We start from the raw sequence: 21,463 nt of genomic DNA on the forward strand, positions 1-21,463 counted from the left end.
AAGATGTTGCAACTGGCATTACGGTATATTCCTCTTTCTTAACCACCGATTTGCAAAAACACAGCTTTGGAAATTACAAAGTTAAAATGTCGAAATATTTGTTTACTGGTTTAGCTAACGTTATTCATACAAGACATCAATCATTGACAGACGATGGAAATGTGTTATTCTGAATTAATTTACATGAGCTTGATGAAACAGTCACATTATTTAACAAATACAGAAATAAAAAATAACTTTCTCCAGAAATGTTTGACATTGTGAATTCACATCTGCAATATGAAAAACAGACACTTTTTATCAACACACTAGTTTTAGTGTGTACCTGTCCAGTTCATGACGCCAGTCTCTTCTAAAATCTATACAGTTCACGCCCATATCAGTCATTCACTGAATGACAAGGCATATATAGCATTACATTAAAACAAAAAATTATGGTGCATAGACAGTAATATTAGAAAATCCCATTTGCTGCCATAAAGATCTACACTGATCTTTCATTTTCAACAGCAAATGTTTCCCAAACACATTAAGCTTGTTTATCACACACAAGCTTTAAAGCAAGTGAGAACTCAAAACTGCATCATTCAGGAAGAAAGCAAAAAAGTGCATTCTGTGCAATATCCTGACATCCAATGCTACAGGATCAGTTCATGAGTGTATTACCACTGTTGAGGTAATTGTAATGCCAAACCAAAATTAAAGGAGGTTTATCTATATCTATAGGATGTTAATGGTGAAGTGTTGCGTGCTAGGCTTTGTCATTGTCCTGTCTGGGTCACTAAGTCGAGATTTTAGGATGAGGGCTCACTCCACTTGCATATTGCGCAATAGAAGTCCTTTTTTAACTCCTCCCTGCAGCATCCTGGCGCCAAGACTAGTGCCTGTGATCCCGTCACTAAAGAGAGAAAGAGAATAAAAGAGCATTGAGCAAAAATTTAGGTAAGCACACGCTGTACGGAGGAACCAAAGGGCCTCACAATAGTCGGTACATACCAATTACAAACAAGAATATTTCCCTACACAGAAAAGCCTGACTTATAACAGTACAAGAGGAACAATGCATGTTAGTATCCAGCATTTAGTAAAATGACAACACCAACTGCAAACCTCAAACAACTATAAGACATCTAACAAGGAGTCTGTTACTTCACTGCTGCTTACATGGGGCTAAACTTCCTCCTCTTAGAATCAGGATGTTCAGGTCCATCTGCAAGTCTCTGCAAGCAAAAAGAGGACAATGAAATCAATACGAACTGCATTCACTCAGCAACAAACAAAACCTCTATGCAATGTTGTGCAACTCATACAGTCAGACCCTGTCGCTTGACCAACCTCTTTGCCTGCAGATTCCTGCTGAAATCTTCTCTGCTCCAAATTTTGCTGAGGACAGATGGATAATAGGTAAATGTTTAGACATGTTAACAAGAGGAATGTCTTTCATCTACACCCTTTGGATAACAAAGACAACAATGTAGTATGAGACAACAATTTAACAAAATACACTGAAAACAAGTCTACTTTACAGCCAGGATTCATTGTTTATCCAATGTTTGCAAAGGTGCGAAATTAGATTCAATCTGTTTTTGTAACCACCTTATGTAGCTCAGAGAGCTGTTGGTGCCTGATGAGGGCCTCCTTGCTAGGGAACTGCCTCCTACACAGCAGACAGGCCAGTTTAACCCAGTCTGTCATTCTCCCTTCCTTCTCCTCTTTGTCACCTCCTTCTTCTTCGCTATCAGTTTCGCCACTGTAGGCTGGGACCAGACCCTGCTGCTGAGGAGGGGAACGCTACAGAAATAGGATGCAAGATCAAAGACAGGAACAGAGAGACAGAAATTATAGTAAACTTGAAAAAGTGTTTTGTAGCATCCTTTACAAAAAGACAGGGTGTTAGAAAAACTATGAGGAGAACAGACCAACACAAATACAATCACTGTGACCATACTCCTTACTTCTGTACTTTGTCGGATCTGGTCCAGAAAAATCTGAGGCCGTTCAGACAGCGCGCCCTGTAGGACAGAACAGCAAAATCAGAGGGATTACCAGGTCAGTTCATAAGACCTTATTTTAGCAGACATTGTCTTATTGCTTGCACATGGGCAGGATGAGTGCTTATAGCAGCCTGAAGCTACCTACACATGATCTGCGGCCATACCACAAGGTAGGGGGTAGAGCAGAGAGGCAAAGCGCAGCTCAGTAACGTTCTGGAATTGGTTGCGCCTTGAAAAGGTTAGCGGCAACGAAGTCAAAGTTGAAATAATTTTAACTTTGAACCACAATGCCGAGCGGTGGGCGACACCATGGGTAGACGGCTTAAGGCTCTGGTTGATGGACATTCTCCCCAGTCACTATCATACCTTGCTGCCCGTAAGGTACACAGGTGTTTACAGCTGAGCATCTGTGTCTGTTTAAGAGTCATGTACCTTTTTCTCCAGAACCGCATAGCCTGCATCAGCACTAGCAGATTCTCGACGGTCATCTAGACGACTGTGGCCAGGTGCCCTAGTGTAACCAGGTGGTAGTGATGTGGAGCCAACGGCAGGGGAGGAGGAGGAGACAGAGCGCATGTTCTCCTTGTGTCGGTTGAGACTCTTAGCCCAGCGCTCCATATCTTTGGCAATCTATTAATATAAAGCCCAAGAGATGCAAATTAGCCAGTGAAACGGACTAAACAGAGGAACATTTACAATTTCAAAAGTCGCCCAAACCAGGGCTGGCCAATATCACCTGAACAACATACTGCAATCCAACTTGGTAGCCCTTTAATGAATACTATCTTGGTGAAGTCTAAAATTTCCAGAGGTGTTGAAAAATTATGGTGATTTTGACCATACAGAATAGCATAGATCATTTTGAACTGAACTGTATCATATTGTAATGTATTGTAATTTTGTCCACTAACAAAAGTGTGAAGTCATACATACTAAACTCTAACCGCTGTTTGTTAATGTGTCCACCTTTTTAGTTGTACAAATTTCTCATCAAAAAACTTTGAAATCCAAAAGGTAAATTTCATTAACAATGTCAGTACTTGAACTATACTTCCACTATGTAGAGTACCTGTTGAGCAGTTTTATTCTTGGGTTTCTCTTTCTTCTCCTTGCTCCCAAGAGTAGCAAATGGTGAGTCTGAAGGGACTGCACCAATGCTCGTGGGAGAACCCTCTGAGTTTGACTGGCCGGCAGCAGCAGGGATGTAAGTGTGCTTTTCTCCATCCCAGTACATGTACTGCTGAGTGTGAGGGTTGTAATAGTACTGCACAGAGGGGCACACAAAACCAAACTGAAATGCTGAGGGAGAGGATACATTCAGAAAGGTCATTCAAAGAATGCTGGCTTGACATTTAGACTGCAGTACATTCACAACTCTTTACCTGGGAGTTTGGGTCATAGTAGAGGCCTGTGAGTGGGTCGTAATAGTAGCCAGAGCTTTCATCATACTGGTATGTCGAAACATCTGGCACAGCTAAAGTCAAAGACACAGGACATATACCTCAGTGTAAGATATCAAATTTAAGAATATTTAATTGATCATAAAAGGTTAGCTTGACAGCATCCTCATGATTGATATACATTCACATTAGAATAGAATAGAATTAACACTTAGCAGTTACCCACCCAAAAACGATTGTGTATGCATGATTTCACCATTTTAAAGAAGTCTGTGGAAACTAATTTTAAAGAGTGGCTCAACTGAAATGTCTGCCACAAAGGTACATCTATTAAGGCGAATTGTTAAATTGTTACAATGCAATTTAAAATCTGCTAAAATAAAATAAATATATGTTTTGGAATATAATGTTCAACTTTGGCAGCTTTACCTATGTGCTAAAACATACAATGACTGAGGAAGCCTAGTGACAAGTCCATAGCAACCAGTGTTGAATTTTATATTTCCCAGTGTCCTTTGCTGAATGGTCTCAATGTTTTATTTCATGTGAATACTAGTTTACTAGAGGAGTAACTTAGTATTTGAAGTAATGCAGGAAGTGTGTATTAGGTTTCCATGCTTATTGTGTTTCCCCAACGTTAGTGAGTAAATCTACTGAAATGGCCACCACACCATAACAGAGGAGTGTAATGTGTAAGATGACAATGCAGATGTTAACTCATGTACTGTATATCATGGCTGTAAAAAAAATCTAATTGCCAATGTACAGCTTTGCTAAGCGCAAACTAGCACATAAGGGGAGGGCCATGCCTCTTTTTCAAATCATTTTGGAGCGTCATAGAAACATTATTACTGGTGATGGGAGGGTCAAGTCTTTTTAACCTAAAAGGTCCCAAAACTCCTCCGGTGGCCCCTTAAATACATAACGAACAGTCCCTTAGTGAAGATGTTAAGTCAGTGTTTTTTTAAGCCAACTCGATTCCTAAAGCTGTGTTACGGAACACTGTAAATAAATTCTCAACCTGTAGGCAACACTGGACACACAAAGCCTTACGATATTGCTGAAGCTCATGTTCAGTGCCTGGGGTAGCAGGTTGGCTGGGAGCAGCTGGTTGTGGCTTTCCCACTATCTCAACCTGAAAAAAGACAGAGCTCTTAAAATCAAGAAAGTAATGGCATTAAATGATGAAAGAATACAAGAGGTAAGAAGAGATCCAAACTAATATTGTACCTGTGTAACTGGTGCAGTGGTGATGAGTGCAGTCTGTGTATGACTAAGAGGATGAACGACTGCTGATCCAGATGTCACTGCCTCAGCTGAACACACAAACAGGTGGCTTAATTTAACTCAAGTTCAATTCACATGTATAACGTTATATAGATCATATTGGGAACAGGCTTTTAGCATATATAATACCAACCTGCTCCTCCTGTGTATGTCCCCATCAGGGCTTTTCCTGCACCGGGTAAAGCAGCTACCCTGGCATCTGCCTGGGTCTTGAACGTTGTGCCATCTAGCCCAGAGTATTCATTTCCTTCCTGATTGTATGTTACTGCTGCCCCCTGCTGATACACTGCTGTATCTGTACTCTGGCCTCCACCTGATCCATTCTGAGCCGTCTGAGAATGAAAAAGATATATTTTTAAACAAAAACCCACAAGAATACAATCATATATTTAAAATTTGAAATTAAAGATGTGTTACAGCCCTATGTTTTCTTTGATGTAATGATAAGTCATTCAGGTTACCTGTGTGACAGCCCACTGTGCAGCAGCTATAGCTGTGCTGGCCACTGTAGCAGCACTCACTCTGCTGCCATCCGTCAGAAACACATCACTGACATAGAAAAGAGGTACAGATAGGGTTTCAGTGAGTTTCTGGTAACCAACATTTAGAAACCTTTCTTTATGGTGTATAAACACAATGGTCTACTTTTAGGCAACTATTTTGTTTTAGGTAATCTTGTCCAAATCAATTTCTAATCCACTTCATTCACATGACCAATTTGAGTTTTAATGTGATGTGGTAATTGCTGATTTGAAGCCAAAATATTTTTCTTTGTGCAATAGCAATAATGTGCAGTGCTCTTGTGGTTTTTTTGCAGTAAAGTGTGGGTCTTTACCGTTTGGAGCCTTTGGCAAACTCCACCACAAGTGCCTTCCCGTCAATAGAGAGAGCTGGCTGGAGAGCCTGTAAGATCTGGAGCAGCTGAGATGCCTCCTGTTGATAAAAAAATACAGAGACCTGTGAGTTAGTGTGGGTGCATTTGTGTAGCTGCCTGTGTGTATGTATATTTAAGATAAAGCTTATTTCAGAATAATCAGTAGACAAAAATGACAAAATGTTTTGTCTATGGATTGATCTAATCTCATTACAATTTTATTTAAATCGGTGAATGACAATTCATCTGTCTAGCCCTCAGGCATGTGTGTGTCTGCCTCATCATGTTTCTCACCACTATTGTAGAGAGTTGTAGAAAGGCAAAGCCCCTGTTGAGATGTGTGTGCTTGTCCTTGATTAGGCGAACGTTGGAAGGGGAGAGAGTGGCAAATGGAGCCAAAGCAGATAAGATGGTTTCCACTGGAGTATGCGGGCCAAGGTTTCTTAGTATCAGAGCTGGTGTAGGAGAGGATGAAAGAATATTATATTATCCAACACAAGATTTACCAATTCAGGTAGCAGATAATAGGCAGTGTTCTGCTTGCAACCTTCTGGTTTGCAAGTTATAGCTAGGTAGAGAATTTATTTTTTTTTCAAAATATAATAAAAGTGCAAGTATTTGCCATAATCTATATTAAACTATATTTTCCAAAAGTAGTAGTATAAATAAATCCATTAATATATTAATCAAATGATTGAAAATAAAAAGGTTACACAAAAGTAGATCTTTCTGAATAGAAGAGATTGCCATGGTGAGGAAAATGTCAAGAGATGGACTTACTGTCATTGGCAACATCTGCCTGCGGTGTAGCCTGTCCTGGGTTGACAGTAGGACCAGAAGAGTGGTAGGGTGCTGGCAAGGGCAATAAGCCTTGGGCTCCCTCCTTTTGAAGACCAATGGGCAAATCCCTTTGCAACTGGGGCAACTTCAGCTCAGCCTCTGAGGAAAGACAACATGCAATTTATGTATTATTATATGGTTTGGGAGATGTTTTATTGTAAATAGAGAATAGTTTAAGTAATTACAGTAGCTGGGTTAAACTTTACCTGATTTAGGTACACTGCATTTGAAGCACTTCTCTCTCCTTTTAAAGTTTTGCACACCACACTGTTGAAACGTTAAATGACCTACTGTTAAGATTCATTAAGAGAATGAGCAACTAAAGTGACTGATGTACATGGATACAATTCACAAATTAAATTTAGATTTCCATACATGCATGGCACACATTGCAAACACACACACACACAACCTTGTTGCAGAGCCAGTCCTCATTGGCACGCGGTTTTGGGTCACTATAGTGCATCGACACTCTCTGTCCCAGAATCAACAGCACTCCCTGAAAGAAAAAGAAAAGAGAGGGAGGGGGAACAAAAAATGATTATCAGCGATAATTAGGCCACACATGCCAGAGAAAGGCCTCATCTCACAAGAGATGAGAGAGAATGAAAGGGACGAGAGGGGACAGAGAGAGAAAGAGAAGTAGAACTGAGGCTGAAGGAAAGAGGACACCAGAGAATTGCAACCTTCAGCTTTAGGAAATTGGGACGGACTGAGATGGTGTATGTGTAGTGTGTGGGTGTCCATTATTAAGGACACAATGCATTTTGTTCAATTGTGTTATCCCTCCCCCCTTAAGGGGAAACCTTTTCACAGTTTTCCACACATCCCATCCCACTGTCACCACCTTCATCCCCCAAATAGACAATAGCTCCATCCTAAAGATGTAATAATGGTTGATGACCCAGATATGAAAGGTTCAAAAACAAGAAAATTAAGTACTATTTTGGTTCGGAATCAACATACAATAGACCGTGTGAGAAACTATATTTACACTGTAACACTAACCCAGAGGTGGTAGTGTAGAATTAGGAGAGAGAGTGAAAAAATGTCACTGATGAAAGAGGAGACCTCTATAATAGAGGAATTTGTATTGGGTAAATGATGCCAGTTATAAAAACTATGTTGCTAGGCTCCAGACAGACATACGTCAGCATGATGTAACATGAATTTGCCTGTTTGTGGAAGTAGAAATAAAGACCTCAAAGTACAAAGACCTACCTACCTCAGGGACAAAACTGATTTCTCTACTCTGTGTGTCTATACCATACTGGAATGCATCACGTGCAGATGAGAGGGTATGTTGTTACTGTGCATTTGTCCTGATATTAACCCATATGTCCCATTGTATGCATGTATATATGTGTATGTGTGTCTGTGTAAGGGAGAGTGACCTGGTTGGTCTCCATCCAGCGGGTGGCCTCCTGTATGACATTAAACTCGACGAAGGCGAATCCTCGGCTCTGACCTGGACACCGCCCAGCGCCATGGTAACCGAACAACAACAACAACAACATAACAACGCAGTGAGGGGTTAGTGCTTCATGTCCAGAGGAGAGAGAGACCCTGTATCAGCACTAATAATCATTGCTTCCTCTCTCCCTTGGAAATAACACACCTGACAGTTATTGGAGAGCCGCTGTCATATTCTCTGCAAGGGTGGGAGGACGCAATGTCAAGTATCTCAACAGGGTCAAGGAAAGAGGGAGATTCCTACCAACTCATCAGTTTGAGTCTGAGCTTTTTGTTTTTGAATGATGAAGCACCCACGCACCAAGAAAACACACACACACACACACACACACACACACACACACACACACACACACACACAAACACACACACACACACACACACACACACACACACACACACACACACACACACACACACACACACACACACACACACACGAGTCAAGAGTGCAGTCTAAAGTATGTAGCACTGGTGTGGAATGTCTCAATATTATGTCTATGCATTACCATGACTGATTGAGAACACATTATACAACATATTTAGATTTTTATACTTTTAAAACAGCTAGCTAGCGAGAGAGAGAGAGAGAGAGAGAGATAGAGATAGAGATAGAGAGAGAGAGAGAGAGAGAGAGATAGAGATAGAGATAGATATATATATAGTATAACGGAGTGTAATCACAAAAGATTATCATTTGAACATTTAAAACTGAGAGTGACTTATCCTAAGAACAGATAAACAGTGATGTGGGGTGAGAAAGACAGAGCAGTACAGGGGACTGTAAGTGTGCCTGAGTCAGACAGGCACACCTTACAGACAACCAGTGCGTTAGCAAAGGGATAGGCCAGTGAGACAATGACCTTAATGGAAAACCTTTAGAAAAAGATAAGCTTTACTGAGTTGCATGGATGATGCTCACGTAGCTGAGAGATAGCTGCAACATTTATATCCCCACACGTACACACTCAAAAATAGCTACAATGACAAACGCCATAAAACGCATTCTGCTTCCACTGCTCATTTCTTAGTTGACACTGTTAGTTTGTGAGCATTGTTCATCTACTCAGACACATCTCACTTAAAGATGGATGAGGCAGAATCATGAAAGGGTAAAGATGATAAAAGAGGTAAGGCAAAAAGGAAAATGAATGCCATGGAGTGAAGATCTACAACCTATAGCTGTATGCATGCATTCTTGTCTTTAAGGAAAATATGGATAGAGCTCTCCTTTGAAGCGTGCATGGATGTTTTGTTGCCCTGTGAGCACTAGCCAGAATTCAAACACCAGCAGACAAAAAAAATAAATCAAAGCAGGAAATTGCAGCAAAAGCCTGTATATAAGTAAATAAACATAAATATTCATTATTTACATCAGCTATCTATCCCGCTGTCAGAGTATGAAGAAAGACATTGAGGGTAACAGAGAAGGTAAAGGAACGGGAGGATGCTCATTAATGAGAGAAGACTAAGCAGATAATGGAAAGTCACCTGAGAGAGCAATTAAGTGAAAGAGCTGGTAATGAATGAGTGTGACATAAACGGAGAATTCAAAAAGAGAAAAAAAAACATTTGAGGCAATGGACAAGTTCTCACCTGAGGATTTGTTTCTCATGAGGCGAACCTCTCTTGGCTGGATCCCCTGCTCCTGAAGTTGTGCCCGGATCTATGAACATAGAGGCATTATTTCATTTAAAGTCAACTGACAACAAGACCCACACCTCGTCAGACCACTGTTAAGAAAAACACACAAAAATGCCCAGGAGACATACACCTACCTCATTGGCGGTGGCATTAGGTGGCAGCATGCGAAGCATTATGATGCTGCTTGGCCTCTGGTTGTGATCTAGATCTGCACGGTAGTCCTGGTCCCTCTGATCCAACTCCTCAAGGGACAGGTCTGGACCAGCATTCCCACAACTATGCTCCTCTGTCCCCACTGTAAAAGCCTGCACAGTCACAAATTAGCAACAGATGTCAACCCCAAAAAAAGTAGCGGCTCTATAAAGAGGATGGACTCGTTATGGCTTACCCTCCTCTTCACCGCTGCACGAGAGAACCTGTCCTCTTCTCTCTGTCTTGCCGTATTGTATTCCATCTGTTCTGAATGGGCACCACCACGATCCCAGTTGCCATCCCTACCCCCTGAATGAGGAGCACTGTTCTCAGGAAAGCCTCTTCCACCTTTCCCCCTACCTCTTTCCTGCGGGCTAGTCAATAACTGCTCAAACCTGGATCCGTCCTCCTCTCTCTGGAGCTTGGGAAGGGCTAGATCAGGCTGCGACTGAGAGCACGGGGGCCACAGGAGCCCTTTCCCCTCACGCCCAATGTCCCCTCGCCCATCTCCTCTCTGGTGAAACCCCGGGCGGTCTTGGAGACGACCTGGTAAGAAGTCACGGATACCCAGAGATTGCCCTTCACGGTTGTATGGTCTGTCCTCCTCTGCTCTGACATCATATCCTGTTCCTGCCTCCTCATCCTCTTGACCGTAGCCTCTGTAGTCCATGTCACGAAAGTTGTGATCCTTGTGGGTGTTGCCATAGCGACCAGTTCGGTCACCTCGCCCACCCCTGCAAGACAATGTCAGGACTTGTCAGACACATTTACTATATAGGGTAGAAAGGTACAAAAATAAATGTAACTTACCTCCGCTCATAGTCCATGCTGATCCACTGACTCTGCTCCTGGTCTCTGCCCTTTTTCTGTTTGGTTACAGCATTGGATACCATGGAAGTACATCAGCAATTTACTCTTTTGAATAGGAAGCAATAATCAGGAGAATCACAGCTCACTGACTGTCTTTTCGAAACAGAGCCAAAACTTATAAACCACTACGTTACAGAAAAAATATTTTAAGTAGAGGCCTCATGGGGTGCATAGTAGTGACGTGCAATGTTTGCGTTCAATAGAGGCAGGTCACGTTAGCATTATTCTAGTTCTATCTTCAGGTTAGCTGCATTGTTGAATACTGCAGACTTTTCTAAATTTGACTAATATCCCTGCTTTACTAACTACTCATACCCCCTAAACAAACGGAGTGATAACCCATCTTAAGGTGTGCGCGCAATGCACATGCCCAACCTAACTACCCAAAATGAGTATTAAACAATGACGTGTGGCGGTCATGTACGTTAGCTGTATATATCTATGTACGTTAGCGAGCAAGCTAACTATTTTAGCCTGAGTTTGGCTAACGTTAGCTAACGTTAGTCCAAGCAGAGACGCTGCCCCCAGGAACGTCCGTCAACCGTTGTAAACACAACAACAACAGTTGTATTCGAAATAGGACAAACACTTACCAGTGCCACATGCAACCAACAATAGTTATTTAAATGTCACGTCGAAGCACAGGTGACAATGGCGTTTTATTTTTCACGGAACCAAGTGTAAAATGGCCACAGCAGAACATTTCAAGGGGGAGGGTACCAATACCTTACTCTGTTGTGTGATTGGTGCTTGGAGAGCGGACACGTTAGCTTAATGTCGACGATGATTGGACAAGCCAGGCCAACCGTAAACTAGTAGCCCACAATGCATGACATTCATTATTTGATGCGTTTGTGTAGATACATGTCAGATATAAAATCATGGAATCAGATTTTCTAAAGGGTTATGAGTTTTTTTATTTGGGAAAAAAGTAAATTAATGCCACAAATATAGGGGAGATTCTTGTAAGTATTAAGGAATAAATGGAAAGAACACATAAATACCTTACAACAGAAAACCCTATCAGCTTTATTTGGAGAAAAAAAAAAATCCAGAAACAAAGACCTTAATATGTCACAGTAAAAAAAAAAGAAAACACAAAGAAATAAAGCCCACCCACAAAACTTCCAGCCTTACACCCCGCGCTTTACTTTCAATTAACTAAAGGAAACAATACTACGGTTACAATTTATCATTTAACTGACATAAACTGATCAGAACAGCAGGATTAAGTAAAATGATTAAAATATACTAAGAAAATTAGAGACATCAACAATAAAAAGTTATAGTACAATAATGATAATACCATTAAAGAACGGATGGGGAGAGTTGAGTAAAAGGCAAACTTGAAATACACATCACTAACATGTCCTTACAAAGCCTTGTAAGACATACAGTACATAATGGACATTATAGTAATAAGATAAACCTATCTAAAAGAATATTCAATTTATCAACTACACCACTCATGATTTGACCCACTGATTAAAATCACTCAAATGAATCTCTGGTATACACAAAAAATGTCCTAAAAACTCATATGTTTAACCTGATTGTGCCTCTAGGTATAGTACAATGTCTTCCAGTAAAGTAAAACGTTTTTATGTCACTCTGAGTAGCTGTTAATTCCATTACCCATCTGAGCCATAAAATGTGGCCATTAGGGGTAACTTTGGCATGGAAATGAGGGGTTAGGTCAGTGACGCAGAAGGCCTTTCCATGCATACAGTACATAGACACTGTTAATATACACCCACACAAATATACACCCATTCACTGCATGCAGACCTGCACAGGAGAAATCAAACCACCATACAGTCTCACACTCTCACACACACACACACACACACACACACACACACACACACACACACACACACACACACACACACACACACACACACACACACACACACACACACACACACACACACACACACACACACACACACACACACACACACACACACACACACACACGTAAGTAATTCAATATGGGGAAATATCTCATACAATCTAGTTTAGGCATACCCATGCATAGCGCCTGAGTCAAAATATGGGCCTGAATGAGCAAAGCCAATAACAGGGAGAAAGCATTCACAAATGTGATGTGTGGACACTACAAATGACTAAATAATACCCCATCTAAGTTATGAATCCCTACCCCACAACTAATTCTTTTTGACCACTGCTCTCAAGGCACTACATGTAGGCGATACTGTGTAAAATCCACTTAGACATGGTCTTATGCTGCGTTCCAGACACAATTTTTAGCCAGTAATTTACGACTTCAAGTCACGACTTGGTAGCGTTCCAGTCAAAGTCACAAGCTGGCTAGCAAAACATTGTGCCGTTGGCAGGGTTCAGGTTAGGCTACCCAACGTTAAAGGAATTACTTTACATTGCCTATTTATTTATATTTTTCGCCGTTAATCACCGGCGTCTGTACAGCATCAACAGGGGTCGCCATTGTTGTTTATGTGTGTGTGACATCACAAACTAATTGGGAGTACAACGATCTGGTACGAGTTCACGAGTAGTAAGTTACGGGTGTGACTGACGTTCCAGGGCGCTTTCATGGGTAGAAGGTTGTGAAAACATGAGTTACGGGTTGCCTGGAACGCAGCATTAATTCAAACATATTTTATATTTCTGTCTTTTTTTCACATGTCCCTATTGTCTTTGGCCTGGTCAGGACCTTTTCTCTCTTCATTCCCATCATGGCACATTTTAACCCCGTCTAAATCTACTCAACTTCAAATCACACCCCACCACCTGCCCTACAAACTTCTAGATCTGAAAGTTTTTGATAGGCGAGAGCAAAATGGCACTTAACCTAATGTACAGACCAAGGAACAAGATGTAGGGGCCTAACAAATAATTTAAGACCTGCTTTAATTTGCTGAGGATAATTGGGTGATAAGAAATTGAGCATCCACAAAACCTCCCCAATTTTCTCCCCTATGTCAAATTTTAATGGAAGCTGCCTCTTCTCCCAGAGCCTATAACAGAAGACAGGTAGATTTCTTGCCACGTTTCTTGGCCTGCAGTGCTGCCCTAGTTGCCATCTCAAAGACTTCCCTCACACCATCTTTGGTTTTGGCAGAACATTCTTGATAGCCGTAGGCACTGATGCGGTTCGCCATCTCTTTGCCATCTTCAAATTTAACTGGCTCCTGGAGAGAATTGTCAGAGAGAAGATTTCAATTTTGACATTTATACCAACACTTATGCACTTACCAATATATTTTGAACAAAAACACAACTGACCTGTTTCATTTTGGCAAGCTCTCGTCTGGTGTGCTCATCATTGCGCAGATCTTTTTTATTGCCCACCAGGATGATGGGAACATTTGGACAGAAGTGTTTCACTTCAGGTGTCCACTTTTCTGGAATATTCTCTACAGTGAGTCAAGGGGAAAAATACAGTAATTAGTAACATATATCAATTTCACAATAGCAAGGGGTTTGATACATAGTGGTGTGACTGATGCAAAGATAATACCTAAACTGTCAGGGCTGTCTACAGAGAAGCACATGAGAATAACATCAGTGTCGGGGTAGGAGAGAGGTCTCAGTCTATCATAGTCTTCTTGACCTGCTGTATCCCAAAGTGCTAGCTCTACCTGAGAAAAGAGAGAGAGGGTTACATGTCAGGACCGACAGATGCATGATGGATATGTAAAGAGGGTCATTTGAGCAAGTTATAAGATTAAGAATGTATTTAAGTGTTTAAGCACCCATATTACATTATTCTTATACTTTATATAGGAAGATAGATACAGAAAATATAGATACAAAAATGATTGAACTGACTAATTGCAGTAATTTTAAAGAAGTCTATTTTAAAGCAAAAATGCCAAAGACTCACTTCTTCCACTTCCTCAAATATAAATATTTGCTGTCTTCTATGATAGTAAACTGAATGTCTTTGGGTTTTGTACCATTGCAGGACAAAACATGCAATCTCAAGTCGATTAATATAATGTATATAATAATAAAAGTAACCTGCAACTATTCTGATAATCGATTAATCATTTTTTTCAAGAAATAATTCCAAACTTTTCAAATTTTGATGCTTTTCAGTGTCCTACGTTATAGTAAATTGATTCTCTTTGGCCTTTGGGCTGTTGGTCCGACAATGATAATGTTACTTTGGGCTGTAGTAAATGATAATTGAAATTATGCATTTTTCACAATTTTCTGAAGTTTTAAAAACCAAACAATGAATAATCGACAGATTGGTCATTATTGAAATGAATTGTTAGTTAGCAGCCCGAATTGGTTTAGGCCTACATTTTCAATTCAGACAACAAAACATAACAACTTTGACAATGTGATAATAACTAAGGATAATGAAGTAATATTATTGCTAACTTTGCTCAGCACCTGCACAGTCTCTACAAGGACCATTTGGGCTCCCCAGACCCCAGTTTACAGCAAGTGTTTTATGTCTCACCTGTTTCCCATCCACTTCAATGTCTGCCACATAGTTCTCAAACACAGTGGGGACGTAGACCTCTGGGAACTGGTCCTTACTGAAGACGATGAGCAGACAGGTCTTCCCACATGCACCATCCCCAACTATCACCAACTTCTTCCTGATAGCAGCCATCTATGGAAAAGAGTCCAAAACAAGGTAATACTTTTAAAACAAGGTTATAAAAAGTCACTACTCTTCACTAATAATACATACAACCAAACACAATTTTAGCAATAATGTACTGATTCACATAGAGGGTGAAGAAGACTTTTAAACCAAAACGGTGCAATTACAATCTAGGCTTCAGTTTACCCTGGTTGGCACATTAGCTACATTAGAAGTAACAGCTCAGACAACGTTAGTAACGCGACAAGACCGGTCTCCTTATATCTTTAGTTTCATTAAAGAGATCCTGATGTAGGACCTAAATCTTAACCAAAACGAGCCGGCTTGCAAACAGAGAGGCTGCCTCGGAGGTAGGTGTAAACATATAACATTTCCGTGCTGTGTTCCCATTCCTGCTGAAAGGCTGTGCAGTGTATTCCGGGCCTGTCAAACCAGCTAACATTAGCTAGCAAGAAAGCTAACGGTGTTTCCCGTGGTTTGGATTACTGTCATTCAAGGTATTCCCTCTGAAATTATAACTTAGGTATTAATCGCACTACTGTAATACTTCTGTGACTGAAACAAGAATCGGCATAAAGTTTAAAAGCTATAGTTGAGTAAGATTACCGCTTGATGTTTCTGTGTCCGCCTTTCTCCTCTTCCTGACCGACTGGAAAACTCCGCCCACCGCTAATACGCATGTGCACAAGGACGTCATTAGGCTGCGGGAAATGTAATGTCTAAACTATGTTACAATTGTATTATTTTATACTTATTAACAAATGAGGAACAGTCACTGGTAATATATAATAAAACAATGTAACATGAATAATAATATTAACTAAACTGAAAGTTCAAGTCTAATCGTCAGACTTTTTCATTGATCTTTTATTGACGGTTTTAAATATCAATAATGCAATAGGCTACATTCAATTGTGTAAAAAATATGTACATACACATATGAATATATATATAGAAATTACAATTCAGTTAGATGAAAAATATAGCCCATTGTTATGTTTTCAAGTTTCAGGGTAAACTGTCCATGAGGAGAGATAAAGATAAAGAGACAAACGTAGCCTATAGCATAACCTACAGATATTTACACATTGAATTAAAGTAGCCTACTGTACATTTTCACAAAACTGATGAAAGGTCATTTTAAAATGAAAGGTCTGTCACAATTGAGTCATCAAATGTTGGCTAATTTATATCCCACTAAAGAGTTTTCCCATTATTTATTTGGGTTTATGTTGCATCGCAAGCATGAATCACAATGATCTAACATTAAGAACTCTGTGCAAGTACACTGCTCACTCCTGCGTGAGAAGAAGGGCACAGAGGGCTGCAGTCCGTCTGAGCTGCCTCAGCTCTCTCAGTTAGACTCTTCAAAAGCATCTCCTTGTTTCAGGAGGCGAGGTCGCCTCATCAAGCCCTCCTTAAAGTGAGCATGGCTTCTCTCTCCTCCTCAGTTTATTTGAGGGCATGCTTATTGAGACTGAGCTGTTCATGTCAGAGTTACAGCACTGCTGCTTCTATTTGTTTCTATGGACACTGGAGGTAAAGTTGCTCTGATTGGCTGCTTGGCTCAGCCAGTCTCGGGTCTATTTCCTGATGGCGGCGGTGCTGTTGCTGCGCTGGTAGAACAGCACATAGGCTTGGTTGGTCTGAAGCTGGTTCTCTGAGACTGCAGTCACACTGTGGGTGGGTAGATGGAGAGTAATCATGAGAACCAGCTCCAGGTTTATATAGTAGGTGTCTCAATACCAATGACCCACAGTTGGGCTTTTGTAAATAGATGATGTCGTCGGCAGGGCATTGTATATTAAAACAAAATGATTTGGGTGCAGGGCAGGTCTCACCTGGAGTCATTGTAGAAGCACCACCCATTTTCATCTGAACAGCAGGCTGTGTAGTGGCCCATGTTTACCGTCCCAGCGTGGTTACATATTGCATATAAATCATACAGAACTGGGCCTGTGGAGACATACATAGATATGATGACTCACTTATTCTATTCTTTAGAACTACCGTTGTGTCAGTGGTGTGTTATTTATTTATATGAATTATGGAATAATCTACCTATTGTAAAAAAAAGAAAAAAAAGAAAGAAACTCTACAACTGTCACATTTAAAAATTACTAAAATATAAAATTAAAAAGTAGCACATGAGCTGTGGATGAGCTGCTGATTATAAATGGCATTATGTTTGATTACATTGTATTTTAAAAGTTTGATTATTTAACAGTAACGCACATGGTTGAATCAAGCATGCATGTAATAGGAAATATTGCATGGATGGTGGAATAAATGAGACAAACTAAAAGAAAGGTTTGGTTTTTGTTACCACAGTCGACAGGCCCGTAGCGTCCCAGGTCCAGGTTAGTGATTGGGAAGGACACATACACTGTGCTTTTACTGATGGACCACCGTGACGTCGTAAAGCGGTTCAGATCTGATTGAGACTGTTAAGTGATGTTTTTATAACTTCTGACATAAAAACATCACTTGTTAATAAGGTAAATAGTAAGAGTTGTTGCCAAGGATACGGATCACAATAACCTGGGGAAACCTCTGGATGGAAAGTCGCTTGGTGCACTCTGTATGCCTGTTACACCTCTCGCACATCTGGAACACACATACACAAATACACACACCTCAAAATTGTTTAAACATTTGCATAAACACAAGATCCGTTGGAGGTAAAAAAAAACTAACAGCTGGAGTATTGAAGGTTTTATCCGCCACTGTGCGCTGAGCTATCATTTTCTTGGTTGCGGTTGATCCGGCTAGCCAAATTTTCTTTTGTCTCCCAAGCAGATGTAATTTAGAGTCATCATTAAGTAACAAAACAATCGGGTCAGTAGGAATTCGACATCCTATCACATCAGATAGTATCCACCTGTTCACACTCCCAGACCACGTGCAGGAAAGTTCCAGTTTGTTCAGGTTGGCAGAACGTGCAGTAGGGAGTAGGAATGGCTTTAGAGACTATCTCTTCTGAGGAGTCCAATATGTCCTATGGCATATGTTGAAGTGGATCTGCTGGTGATTTGGGTTCTTGGAACAGTGGGAAATGTTGACCCAAACTGTCTCCCAATTAATTACGTTCCCCTCCGGGCTCAGCTCTCGCTCCCATGTCTTGCATTGTCTGATGTTTATGATTATATTTTATTGCATTGTTATATCTACTGATGCTCTATTTTACATTTTTGTACCTCTTATTATTTATTTCTGTTACTTTCTATACTTATCTTTCTATCTTTGTTGTTTTTATTGTACTCTTGCAACAACCAAATTTCCCCGCTGGGGATCAGTAAAGGTGTATTTTATTTTGTTTCTTTTACCATGAATTTTAAATTGTGCGGACAAATAAATAAAGTTAAATAAGTAAACATTTTAAATGAGTCAAATGAATAAAAGTATGGGTTACAGATGGCTAAAAACTACTGTTTTGTACTAAACCATTCCTAGCTCACAGAGTGCGTGTCATTCATCCCAAAGTTAGACGCATTATGTCCATGTTTTGCACTCTCTGTGTTAACTTACTGGTGAATTCTCCTTGTCCAGTTTCTCCTCCTGAGAGAAGAGCTCCAGGCACTCCCTCAGCGTGACCTGCCCAGCAGAGCTTCTCTTGGGGATGGGCAGCGACAGATCGCAGAACACATCGAATGTGTTGGAGTAGTGGGAGCACACTGAGCAATGCAGCGAGCTCCTCAGCTGGCCCGAGAACAGGTCTGGGAGGAGGGTGGAAGGAATCATCAGTGGGTTGCCTTCATTTATGCTTATAGTGCCGATGAGTCACCATGACTGGATTGCTCTCCTCACCTACTATTCTGCTGTCATCTCTCTCTAAGTGCTTCTTCCACATGGCAGCTGCCTCTTCCGAAATCCTAAGGGAGGAGATGAGGGAAAGAGAGATGTGGTCACACCAAGGACATCAAAGTTTCAAGGACAGAATCTTTTCCACAGAAACACACACACCGAAATCTGGCAAATTTTTGTACGGGCTCCTTCCCTGTTCGTCGAACGTAGGGTCTGCGGTTGATTTCTGTGTGCAGCTTGTCCAATAGGAACCTGAGGAACTCCTGCGCATCCTGTTGACTGGTTAAACACAGAGACAGAGACTTCCTTAATGTCACAGGCAGCTATTTCTATACGAGTCTCACCTTCAAAACCAATCTATACTCATGGCAAAGTGGAAAATGAATTGATATACAGTTCCTCTCTTGTCCTTGAAACAGTTGTGCTGTTATACATGTAGAAGTGGATATCGTGTTGCACTGCATTCGAGTCTCATGGAAAGATGCAGTTAACCTTGAGGGAAAGAGACACTTTATCTATTCTCACCTGTATCCACTGAAGTAAGGCACTGCTTCTTTAAATATATTGTAAAACTGTCGTGGATTTACAACTGTGTCCCCTTCATTTACGTCCCAAAGGCCTGACAGCACCTGAGAGAAAGCTAGCACAAGAAGACAGGGAGCAATTAGAAAAGATGAAAACATAATAGCAAGAGGAGGGAACAGTAGGAACATACCTTCCATGAGCTTAGCCTCCTCTTTGGAGAACTTCTCATCCCTGTAGGACATAAGGAGGCTGTAGTCCCGTAGGCCACGTGTGTGAGACAAACATTGGACTACTGCGTTTAGGAAACACTAAGTTGGAGACAAAGTATGTACATGAGGAAAGTGAGCATGTTTATGGAAATTAAAGCATCAAAGCATTAAAGCATCCTTTAACACTTACTGTGTTTCCTATGTTTCTAAGGCCAACCCTTCCACTTCCTATGGTGAGCTGTTTTTTCTGGAAAATAAAGACAACACAGGAAGCTATTGACCCAAACTCTATCTACAAGAATACAGCCTATTTTAATTTGTATAAACATGGTTCACTGCATGCGTGCCCTATATGACCCCCCGGGTGTGTCTCCATGACATGTTACATGTTCTCTCTGACTTAACACCGCCGTTACAGTGTGTGTACAGGCAGCATTGGAAGGACAGATTTAGCCTTCTTATCCCATTAGTGTAAAAGAAAGGCAAAATGGAGGTCAGCCTGAATCATTCATCCTATTAAAGACCAAGGAGTGCTGACAGGTGCTTAAACATGTGTGTTGGGGTGTACTCTACATTACATAATAGTTCAGTCTGTGTTAGATTGTTGAAATCACCAGCCTTGAAAGTTTGAGCATAAATTAAAAGGCTTATAGGATGTTGTGTTCTGCACACCTCGTTGTCAGCAACCAGAAGCAGGCCCATCAGTGAGGTGTAGAGGACAGACTGGGAGATGTCGGCTGTCTCTCTCTGGAGTCCGTTCTGGGAGACCAGGGTTCGGCACAGGGCCTCACAAGAGCCCTCAACGTTGACGCCACTGGCTCCGGGCATCCTATTTTACTGGTACACCTCAGAATTTCCGACCACTTCACCTGAGACAGATAGTAGGGCTTCCCAAAGAAATGAAAGCCAAGCGGTTTGCACCTTAAACTGGGAAGGTTGCACCACCTCTTTCTTTTCACATGCAGTGTCAAAGGTGAGCAGAATGTGGTGGTAGTAAAAAAGGGAGAAAGAGTCCTTTTATACCAAGCAAATGACGAGGGATGTCATCCACAGCTGAGAGGAAAAGAACAGAATTGATTTGCCAATGAGCATCCCTTTAAGGTAAATCCTTATCTTGCATATATCCATGTTGATCTGCCTTGGCTCACAATTCCCTCTCATAATTACAACACGCAGGACAAGTCAATGTCTGACAGACAATAAATCCAGATATTAACATATCAGCTTCAGGACACATATTTACAAAAAGAGAGGATTTCTGGAGACCTCACCTGAAGTGCTCATTGACTAAAGGTTCAAGTATATAACAGAGTATGCAGAATCTCACAACCAAGGTATGTTCTGAGACATTATCAAAGCCAAATTGACACTCTCATTGAGGTTTTGTGCATGTAAAGAGTAAAATCTTGCAAACAAAGTTAGTTTGCAAATTTCTGACAAATAGTGTAGCATTAGCAAATAAACAGAGCGGTTTGGACTCACCTGATCACTCTATCTGTGGACAAACTGTCCCAACCAAACTGTTCCCATCACCTGCTGAGCTGTTAAAAATGCATAAGGGGACGTCTACTGTTTCACTGTGTGACTGTAGGCTAGAACTGAAAGTCTACCTCTCTCCCCTACCCTCACTGGTGTCAGAGAGGGGGAGAGAGAGAGAGAGAGAGAGAGAGAGAGAGAGAGAGAGAGAGAGAGAGAGAGAGAGAGAGAGAGAGAGAGAGAGAGAGAGGGAGGATAATCATCAC

General features: G+C 41.0%; 3 protein-coding genes across 5 annotated transcripts; all 3 read right to left on the reverse strand.

Moving 5' to 3' along the window:
• Positions 1-81: 81 nt before the first annotated feature.
• rbm10 (RNA binding motif protein 10) lies at positions 82-11,306 on the reverse strand. 2 transcript variants are annotated; one of them, XM_039800208.1, is made up of 23 exons: positions 11,168-11,306; positions 10,515-10,570; positions 9,901-10,438; positions 9,647-9,817; positions 9,465-9,534; positions 7,790-7,863; positions 6,808-6,894; positions 6,602-6,662; positions 6,336-6,494; positions 5,850-6,010; positions 5,517-5,614; positions 5,143-5,230; positions 4,815-5,013; positions 4,625-4,710; positions 4,448-4,529; positions 3,377-3,468; positions 3,064-3,258; positions 2,427-2,624; positions 1,956-2,012; positions 1,597-1,791; positions 1,336-1,383; positions 1,165-1,220; positions 82-898 (listed from the first exon to the last, which is right to left on the reverse strand). In XM_039800208.1, the coding sequence occupies exons 2-23, from the start codon at positions 10,529-10,531 to the stop codon at positions 808-810; spliced, it is 2,823 nt and encodes a 940-aa protein (XP_039656142.1). In that variant the 5' UTR covers positions 10,532-10,570; positions 11,168-11,306; the 3' UTR covers positions 82-807. The 2 variants fall into 2 exon arrangements, with proteins under 2 accessions (XP_039656142.1, XP_039656141.1); XM_039800207.1 differs by lacking the exon at positions 11,168-11,306 and having other exon boundaries at positions 10,515-10,590.
• A 170-nt stretch (positions 11,307-11,476) lies between these two features.
• LOC120558915 (rho-related GTP-binding protein RhoA-C-like) lies at positions 11,477-15,933 on the reverse strand. Its single transcript, XM_039800270.1, has 5 exons — positions 15,790-15,933; positions 15,034-15,189; positions 14,080-14,200; positions 13,845-13,975; positions 11,477-13,750 (listed from the first exon to the last, which is right to left on the reverse strand). Exons 2-5 carry the CDS (start codon positions 15,187-15,189, stop codon positions 13,577-13,579), a joined length of 582 nt encoding a protein of 193 aa, XP_039656204.1. The 5' UTR covers positions 15,790-15,933; the 3' UTR covers positions 11,477-13,576.
• Positions 15,934-16,032: 99 nt separating this feature from the next.
• usp21 (ubiquitin specific peptidase 21) lies at positions 16,033-21,346 on the reverse strand. 2 transcript variants are annotated; one of them, XM_039800234.1, is made up of 12 exons: positions 21,204-21,344; positions 20,394-20,774; positions 19,912-19,968; positions 19,703-19,820; positions 19,513-19,627; positions 19,147-19,266; positions 18,991-19,055; positions 18,712-18,899; positions 17,712-17,790; positions 17,510-17,617; positions 17,025-17,139; positions 16,033-16,860 (listed from the first exon to the last, which is right to left on the reverse strand). In XM_039800234.1, exons 2-12 carry the CDS (start codon positions 20,547-20,549, stop codon positions 16,767-16,769), a joined length of 1,215 nt encoding a protein of 404 aa, XP_039656168.1. In that variant the 5' UTR covers positions 20,550-20,774; positions 21,204-21,344; the 3' UTR covers positions 16,033-16,766. The 2 variants fall into 2 exon arrangements, with proteins under 2 accessions (XP_039656168.1, XP_039656167.1); XM_039800233.1 differs by having other exon boundaries at positions 19,513-19,820; positions 21,204-21,346.
• Between the last annotated feature and the right edge of the window lie 117 nt (positions 21,347-21,463).

The sequence above is a fragment of the Perca fluviatilis genome, chromosome 5 (assembly GCF_010015445.1).
Source record: "Perca fluviatilis chromosome 5, GENO_Pfluv_1.0, whole genome shotgun sequence".
NCBI classification, from domain to species: domain Eukaryota; kingdom Metazoa; phylum Chordata; class Actinopteri; order Perciformes; family Percidae; genus Perca; species Perca fluviatilis.

Excerpts from the sequence above, each read along its gene's own strand:
- rbm10 (XM_039800208.1), bottom strand. Across the intron at positions 6,011-6,335 it reads GGCAGATGTTGCCAATGACA|CTCTGATACTAAGAAACCTT; the intron begins GTAAGTCCATCT and ends CTCCTACACCAG. Across the intron at positions 5,014-5,142 it reads CACAGTGGGCTGTCACACAG|ACGGCTCAGAATGGATCAGG; the intron begins GTAACCTGAATG and ends TTTCATTCTCAG.
- LOC120558915 (XM_039800270.1), bottom strand. The coding sequence starts at position 15,189 with ATGGCTGCTATCAGGAAGAAGTTGGTGATAGTTGGGGATGGTGCATGT. Across the intron at positions 13,976-14,079 it reads AGACAGCCCTGACAGTTTAG|AGAATATTCCAGAAAAGTGG; the intron begins GTATTATCTTTG and ends GACTCACTGTAG. Across the intron at positions 13,751-13,844 it reads AGCTTGCCAAAATGAAACAG|GAGCCAGTTAAATTTGAAGA; the intron begins GTCAGTTGTGTT and ends AATTCTCTCCAG.
- usp21 (XM_039800233.1), bottom strand. The coding sequence starts at position 20,549 with ATGCCCGGAGCCAGTGGCGTCAACGTTGAGGGCTCTTGTGAGGCCCTG. Across the intron at positions 17,791-18,711 it reads TGGACAAGGAGAATTCACCA|ATGTGCGAGAGGTGTAACAG; the intron begins GTAAGTTAACAC and ends TGTGTGTTCCAG. Across the intron at positions 17,618-17,711 it reads TCCCCAGGTTATTGTGATCC|ATCTGAACCGCTTTACGACG; the intron begins GTATCCTTGGCA and ends AGTCTCAATCAG.